Source organism: Aplysia californica, unplaced genomic scaffold, assembly GCF_000002075.1.
Source record: "Aplysia californica isolate F4 #8 unplaced genomic scaffold, AplCal3.0 scaffold00318, whole genome shotgun sequence".
NCBI classification, from domain to species: domain Eukaryota; kingdom Metazoa; phylum Mollusca; class Gastropoda; order Aplysiida; family Aplysiidae; genus Aplysia; species Aplysia californica.
Genome location: NW_004797588.1, coordinates 147,224 through 155,981, shown reverse-complemented (window position 1 = coordinate 155,981; position 8,758 = coordinate 147,224). Strand labels below are relative to the sequence as shown.

The following is an 8,758-nucleotide window of genomic DNA, read 5'->3' as shown; positions in this document are numbered from 1 at the left end:
TTTGATCCTTCAAATCTCTAGGTAACATTACCAGTATCAAAATCCATCGCGTCGTTGCATCCAGTGACAACGCAAAGTTCCCATAGTTGTCAACTAAAACAAAGATTTGTACCTCACGTTCTGTAAATTGCACTTTCTAACGGGGCATTTTCTCTTATTAATATACTCAGAATTTGTTGAAGAACATCACTGAGAGGACAAATCATGTTTTAAAAATTGTTAAGAGAAGCTTCAAACCCTTCCAATGAGTCATTAAGACGTTACCCTTTTCTACCTACAGTCGGCCATATCTCTCCTGGGAGTTCCCACAGAGATCTACGTATACGGCTGTATGCTGTACATCATCTACTTCGGTTTTGCTTCAAGTTTCCTCATAAGCGCCTTCACCTTCGTGCCGCTCATGTACCCACTTCGCCTGACCAGCATGTTCGAGTACCTTGAGTTACGGTTCGAATCCCGGCTTCTTCGCAAACTGTGCACCGTGGTGAGCATGCTGAGCGTGACCTTGTACATGGCTGTGGCCCTGTTGTCTCCTGCCCTAGCCCTACAAGTAAGTCGAAATTAGGTTTTAGGAACTCGTCACGCTCATAAGATAATTGCTTAAGTCATTTTTGACCGGCTCGGCGGAGTTTTTGGTTCTGAAATGAAGAGCAGAGTCAGAATACAACGCATAACATCAGTTGACTGTACCAAAATTCAAGCATTTCGCAGAGTCAATATTGTTCGGAAGAAAAGTTTTTTTTCTAATTTTCTCAAAATAGCTAATCTGAGTTATATATATTTATCTTATGAGTGTAACGAAGTGTTTTATGGCACTTGCAACACAAAAAGGTAATATAAGGGCCGAAGATTAGAGATGTTACAAGAGAGTAACAAAAACAAATTAGAAGAAGAAGAGTTGCGTACGAAAGATGTTTGATAGGAACTAAGGAACAAACCGTACCAGAGCACCCACCAACCAACCACGCATCAATGATTACTGAATCACAACAATACAGAACTTTTCAATCTGTAGCTTTAACTCTATCATCTTCAGTCTAATAAAAAGCAAGTCTTGTATCGTGGGTATGAGACTAAGTTAATATACCACCACTGTTACCCTAAAAAAAACGTAATTTGAAAAGAAGTAAACGAAAAAATAGCGAGCTACGAAAGTACACATTGCGTCAAAACAAAGAATCCAAGACTGCGGGAGAGATGCTGGGTGAGAAAGGACGTTAAGAGAGACAACGTGAAGAAACAAATCGGGGTTTTTGTTTTTGCTTTTAGTTTTTGTTTGTTTGTTTGTTTGTTTGTTTGTTTGTTTGTGTGTTTGTTTGTTTGTTTGTTTGTTCGCTTGTTCGAATCCCGTCTTTTTCGCAAACTGTGCACTGTGGTGAGTATGCTGAGTGTGACCTTGAACATGGCAGTGGCCCTGTTGTCTACTGCCCTTGCCCCACATGTCAGTCGAAATTAGGTTTTAGTAAGTGTTTTACGTCACATTCAACCCAATTAAGTCATATAAGTGTCGAAGATTAGATGTCTTACAAGATAGTAACAAAATACAAAAAGAAGGAGGAGAGCTAAAGGCGCTGGACGTTTGACATTAGAGAAGGAGGAAGAAAAACAATTGTAATAATAGCGCAATTTGAAAAGAAAGAAACAAACAAAAAACATGGAAGGTGTGTAAAAGTACTCATTGCATCAAAACAAAAAACATGGAAGGTGTGTAAAAGTACTCATTGCAGCAAAACAAAAAACATGGAAGGTGTGTAAAAGTACTCATTGCATCAACACAAAAAACATGGAAGGTGTGTAAAAGTACTCATTGCATCAACACAAAAAACATGGAAGGTGTGTAAAAGTACTCATTGCATCAAAACAAAAAACATGGAAGGTGTGTAAAAGTACTCATTGCATCAACACAAAAAACATGGAAGGTGTGTAAAAGTACTCATTGCATCAACACAAAAAACATGGAAGGTGTGTAAAAGTACTCATTGCATCAACACAAAAAACATGGAAGGTGTGTAAAAGTACTCATTGCATCAACACAAAAAAGCCAAACAGAGGCAAACGATGCTGGGTGAGAAAGGACGTTAAATGAGACGAAATGAAGAAATAAACCAGGGTTTTTGTTTTGTCTTCTTTTGTTGTTGTTTTTGTGTTTTTTTGTTTGTTTTGTTTGTTTGCTTCATTTAGTTTGTTTTGTTTGTTGGTTTGTATGAGTCCCGGCTTCTTTGCAAACTGTGCAGGGTGGTGAGCATGCTGAATGTGACGTTGTACATGGCTGTGGCCTTGTGGTCTCCTGTGAATCCTAGCAAAGCGTATCTTAAGTATAGGTCTTAACAACGAGTCTCATGATTCTACTTGAAGCTTATACACGTGTCTTGCTTTTGATGAAGAATACCCAGTAGTCGTGAATGCAAGTCGGGATATGTGCAATTAAAGCAGGCGTGGTGTCATAGCTAAAATTGACGAGGAAATGACTGCCAAAGTGTCGTTGGAAACTGCAAATTTACTTCTTTTTTTTATGCCTTTTGGTCCACGTTTTTTCAGTAAAATCCACCCACACATGAGTGAGTTTTTAAATAGACATAAAAGATGTTCGAACCCCTTTAAAATAGGTAGGAATTTTCCAAAAGAGCGGAAAAATGTCGATTTCTTCTATTTCATTATTTTGACAAGCGCCCGATTACATCAAAATGCCACACATTTTTTCCACACTTAATGTACTATCTCTCGTTTTTCTGTGTTGCGTTTCTGCGTGGCTGCTCCAAAGTCGGCGGCCAATCTTCCCCTATGGATGTCTGTGGCGATCGTAGGTGTTATTGGGACGGTCTACACCACCATCGGAGGTATCAAGAGTGTCTTCTGGACGGACGTATTCCAGGCAATCATTATTTTCATAGGGGTATTCGCCATCATTGTTAAAGGTCAGTGATTTTAAAACAACTTTCTTGGTGATTGGTGAGTGCTCTGCTGTGGTTTGCTCTTTCTTTTTTAATTGTCAAACGTCTATCGTATCGACCTTTAAATCTCTACCCCTTTTCTTTGTATATTATTCTCTAGTTATACCTCTTGCTTCACATTTTTATGGCCTATTTTGTTGCAAAGATCCAGATTTTCTTAAACAAGTGTCTAAGAAAGTTACTGAGGATCAGATGGACAGACAGGGTCACCAACAGGGAAGTGTTATGGAAAACAAGACAGATCCCAGTAAAAGATGAGGTAGGGAGAAGGCACTAGCGATGGATTGGACATACTCTCAGGAAGTCAGGCAGCTGCATAACAAAGAGAGTGTTGGATTGGAATCCACAGGGTAAAAGATCCAAGGGGAATACCGCGTGGAACCTGGAGAAGAATCACACAAATTGACGTACAGAAAAGTGGGAGGACATAAATTAACATCAAGAGGCTAGCCTAGAATATAGAAAGGTTGAAAGTGTTTGTCCGTTGTCTATACCCTGGTATAGGGTGAGAAAGGCAATGATGATGATTTTGTTGCAAGAGCCGTAAAACTCTTTCTAAAACTAACTAAAGCTGAGACAATAATGAAAACCTTTTGTGGTGGGTTGTTCCAAAGATAGCACTCCAGATGATTAACTCTCTAAGAAAAGAGTTTTCGAAATTCACCTTCATTTTTATGTTTTGTTTCCTTTCTCAAAAACAATTATTTGCAAAACATTCTCTGCTCATACCTTTTGCATACAAATTGCTTCCTCCTTAAAAATTGTAACAACAAAGGAACAATATTATACTTATAGATCTCCATTTTGAAGACATGTTTAATTTAAGGATCTTATCCTTTACTTTTCTCTCTTTGGTTGTCCTGCCAAGCAGTAGTTTTCATGTTCGGGACACATGCTAGGGGAGTTATTCCTAGAGGTATCAGATCATTTTTTGGCGGCACCTAAAAAAAAAACAACCTCGTCATACTGTGTCATCTAAAGTGGACAAATATAGTTTAATGAATGCAGTTATATGAATCGAATTGCGCAGACTCATAAAGATGTTTCGACGTATTTCCAAAATTATACAAATGGTCAAAAAGATCTTTTAGTGACATAGAGACATCTTGTCCTAAAAGGAGTAGGTTGGTTTAAGTTAGTGTGTTGAAATGCCTTATATTCTTTATACAAAACCAGGGGAATTAACTGGGCATTTATTCTTGAGCTTATTACTAGATACAAGTCTAGTTAACTAAACATTTTGAATAACTACCCATATATCTCAGAACTAGGCCCCCTACCAATCTTCGAACTCAACAGCAACCAAACATCTCGCCTGGCTCTGAAACTTGTTGATAGAAGGGCAATAACTGCAGAATTTATCTGAAACAAAATTTCCAAAAGAACAAAATGAAATAACCTGCTTTGACTGGTCTGCCAGAGCCCTTGGTTTTGTTTGATTTATGGTTCTTAGATATACAATCGATTACCCCCCCCACACACACACACACTCACACACACATACACATATTTCTGAAAAAAAAGGAGAAGCTTAATTTCTTTTAAAGCCCAGACTTGTATCCCACTCTAATGATTCATCAAACAGCCCTCAGAACTCAAAAGTAATTTTTATAAAGGGACATAATCTGGGTTTGGCTCACACTCTGCCTGAACCAGTGTGCATCTCTTTATAAAGAAGACATAAACAGAATACTTTCTGCATGCCTGAAGTCATCTCTTAATATGCATTTTATAACGTCTTTATTGGTGGGCGGTTCCGGTTCTTTTTCGATTCAACCACTGATTCTTGAAGCTAAAAATCACAGGAATCGAATCCGAGCTCAATTACTTTGTACTGATGTGATTTCTCCCGGGAAGCACATGATTTCGTCCTGTGGTTTTGACCCTTAGACAATTACTTGATTATTCCCGGGAAGTTGTGATTTCTTTCTGTGAATCCATGATTACTTCCGAGTCCAACACTTTAAAAAAGCAAACATTATAAGAATATGTATATACTATAATTTGTATCCGTTGGTGTACGTAAAAGGAATTGGTATTTTTCATTCGTAGCACTAATCGCGGGAATCTGTTCCGGAATTGATCCGTTATATCCAGCATGGTTCTGGTTATGTTCAGCGGATGGTTGAAGGGCGGACCTGATGGGTCTTTCTTTTTTTCCTTTCCTCTGTTGTTTTTATTGTCTGTCTTACAACACCTCCCCCCCCCAATCGTTTCACCATGCGTCTACTTGCTCAACGGCTTATGTCTCCAGGCTCGATGGTCGTGGGTGGTTTTGGAGAAGCACTCGCTCTGGCCAGAGAAGGAGGTCGGGCGTCTTTTGACGTAATCACACCTGACCCAAGGATCCGAAACACTTACTGGGGGATGCTCATCGGAGGAACTTGTAATTGGTAGGTAACGTGTGGAAGGCTTCGCTTATTTCATATATACGACAAATTTTACTCTATACTATCATCGTGGTTTATGAGTGTGAGTTTTTAAAAAATTCCCATATTAACACAATTTTTTTTTTTTTGGTCTCGTGTCCTGATTTTGGTGCCCATAATTTTTTGGTTACATATTAACACACTTAATATCATTATAGAGTCTGGCCTCCTTTACCCATAATGTAGTCCGTAACTAACATGGTAAATCAGAGATCATTATGTACGCTCATGACAATTCCTCATAAACTACGGTGCTTTTCTTATTTTTGTTTAGAGAGTCCACGCGACGTGTGTCCTTATTTCACTGGGTTCTACTATTTGAACCTAAAAGCTGTTATCATTTATATCAGGCGGGGTCTGAGATATAACAAAAATTAAAATCGGAGTTTTTGTTTCACGTCATGCTAAACACATACCTCTAAACCTTATTCTACGTAAATTAACATGGGGCAGATCTTTTTATGTCCGTCTCAGCACCGAGACGTATCCCGCACGGCATGGATTGACCTTGGCGGGCACGGTCAAAGCGGCCCAGACTGGGTCAACAGAAGCGTAAAACTTTTATGAATCTTTAAACGCAATGCAATGGTAATAATACTATTTTTGGGCACTCTAAGGGTTTCTATAAGTCACTTTAAAAGCCTTCTCTGCCTGTCCTCATGCTTGAGATTCAATCCAGAAGCGTTACCCAAACCTAACCCAGTGCTAGTTAACACAATGCAGCATAGAGTTTGTCGTTGAGCGTGGATATGCGCTATGCAAATAGGCAAATGGCATTTATTATCATCATCATCATCATCATCATCATCATCATCATCATCATCATCATCATCATCAGCATCATCATCATCATTATTATTATTATTATTATTATTATTATTATTATTATTATTATTATTATCATCATTATTGTCATCATCATCATTATCATTATTATTATCATTATCATTATTATCATTTTTATTAACATTATCATTATTATTATTCGTGTTCAAAATTTGTTTGCAGGCTGGTCAACGTGTTCAGTCAATCCAACTTACAGCGTGTGTGCTCCCTGCCCTCTGAACGAGACGCCAAAATGATGTGTTACATTAACGTGTTTCTCAACATCTTCTACGGAACTACCGTGTTCTTTGTGGGTCTCATCGTCTACGCGGGCCTTGCCTTTCTCAGATGTGATCCTGTTAAGGTAGAGAGAGAGAGAGAGAGAGAGAGAGAGAGAGAGAGAGAGAGAGAGAGAGAGAGAGAGAGAGAGAGAGAGAGAGAGACAAACGGACAAGAAGACAGTCAGACAGACAGAGACGGAGGCAGAGGTGGTGACAGACAGACAGACAAACAGACAGACAGACAGACAGACAGACAGACAGACAGACAGACAGACAGACAGACAGACAGACAGACAGACAGACACAAACTAGACACAGAAATAAACAGAAAGACAGACAGGGAGACAGACAAACATAATATACACTTGTGTGAGTGAGTGTGTATGTGTGTGTGTATGTGTGTGTGTGTGTGTGTATGTGTGTGTGTGTGTGTGTGTGTGTGTGTGTGTGTGTGTGTGTAACGGAATTAGTAGGATCCAGTAATTTTTACGTTTTCTTTTCATATTTTTGTAATGTAAACAAAATGTCTTTGTCAAGTGTTTAGAGGGCAGTTTGCAGTGGATAGGGACTGAACATAATAAAACCAAATGAAAGATCACCTCACCAGCGTCTATGGTGTAGCGGTTAGGCGCCTCGCTGCCACACCCAGGAGACTAGAGTTCGATTCCCGAGAGGGGAGAAATTTTTATCGAGTATCTCGGTCTTTCTGCTGGGATCTTGTAATAATAATAATAATAATAATAATAATAATAATAATAATAATAATAATAATGGATTGAATTTATATAGTGCATATCCACTTATGCAATGCTCTATGCGCTTAACATGATACATATAATGGATTTACAAATCAATTTTAAAGGTACATAGTGTTACATACTCATGCAAACACATATTCACTCACGCACGCACCCACACCCATACTTGCCACCCACACCCATACGTACATATGCACATACGCACATACAAACTCACAACGATCTACAGCTTGGATGCATTCTGTCTAATCGAAATATGATGAAAATAGAAATGATTTTAGTTTCTTCTTAAAAATTTCTAGATTTTCTGCTTCTCTGATAGTTTTTGGAAGCCTATTCCAAACAAGTGGGGCAAAATATGAAAAAGAGCGTTGGCCATATGATTTGTAATTTATTTTAGGCTTAGCAAGGGTTGTTTTGTCACTTGATGATCTGAGCGTTCTAGGAGGCACATAGGGTGTTAAAAGCTGTTTTAGATAGTCCGGTGATAAATCATTTAAGCACTTGTAGCAAGTTAAACAGATTTTATATACGATACGCTCTTTCACTAAGCCTGGTTGGCCCTGACAGGCAGGTTCGTAAGCCCGCTTCCCAAATGATATATTGGGTGTCAATAGGGGTGTAAAAACTCAGACAGACAGAGACACGGACACTGACACGAACAAGAGCACGGACAAACAGATGGACAAACGGACAGAGAGACAAATAGAGACGGAAAAAGACAGGGAAACTTGAGAGAGACAAAGAAAGGGGCGAGCAGTCTTCATGGTAGGCAGGTGGTAGTGAACGTTTAGTAGTCGTTTGAGCGAGTGCATAATGATCCACTGTAACAAAGTACTCGCGCAAATAATGAATTCAATCCCTTCAACTGACTTAACATAATTTGACAGTACGTACCACGGCTCAGATATATTTCATTGGATAAGAGGGATTAACTAACAGTTGTTGTAAATTATTTTCCCCTCGCCAAGGTGTCAGCTATGAGATTTTTTCATGTTATTTTAGAGAAGAAAAAAAATCATGGCACATTCAGCGCAAATAGGTCATATAAATGAAGAACAATTGAAGTGTTACTAAAGAGTAACTAACAAAGACAAGAAGGAAGAGATATATGGACGAAATGTGTTTGGTAGGAAAGAAGGAGTAGAGCGCAATCCAACGCGGTTCCTTTGCGTATTTCTGTTTCCTATGTTTTGACAGCAGTACGTTTTCTTGTCTATTTCACTCTAGTTTCGCTGTTCAGAATCTTCTTCTTCAGGTGTCGGATACAGAGCTGACATTGAAAATCATGGTACCCCACTCGCCTTCCTGCTTTCTGTCTTTCTAATCTGCTTGGTTTTTCTCATTGCTAGCGGAAATTTTCTTCTTCAGGTGTCATATCTGAAGCAGACGTTGATGATCATGGCACCCCACACCTTCTTGTTATCTATCTTCCAAGTCATCTCGACTTTTCTCACTTCCAACCGTACAAACAGAGACCAAGCATTGTTCTACCGACCATGCCCCCCCCCCCC

The 8,758-nt window shown here is 39.1% G+C and overlaps 2 protein-coding genes across 2 annotated transcripts in view; both read left to right on the top strand.

Moving 5' to 3' along the window:
• Window positions 1-3,124, top strand: part of LOC118477970 (sodium-dependent multivitamin transporter-like) — a 4,755-nt gene extending 1,631 nt beyond the window's left edge. Inside the window, exons 2-3 of the mRNA XM_035970761.1 lie at window positions 281-550; window positions 2,762-3,124. Coding sequence (XP_035826654.1) covers window positions 281-550; window positions 2,762-2,923 — 432 coding nt within the window. The 3' untranslated portion in view covers window positions 2,924-3,124. The remainder of the gene's footprint in view (window positions 1-280; window positions 551-2,761) is intronic.
• Window positions 3,125-5,171: 2,047 nt separating this feature from the next.
• LOC101855881 (sodium-coupled monocarboxylate transporter 1-like) overlaps window positions 5,172-8,758 on the top strand; it is a 6,620-nt gene continuing 3,033 nt past the window's right edge. The window contains exons 1-2 of the mRNA XM_035970762.1: window positions 5,172-5,344; window positions 6,389-6,555. Of these exons, the coding sequence (XP_035826655.1) occupies window positions 5,172-5,344; window positions 6,389-6,555 (340 nt within the window). The remainder of the gene's footprint in view (window positions 5,345-6,388; window positions 6,556-8,758) is intronic.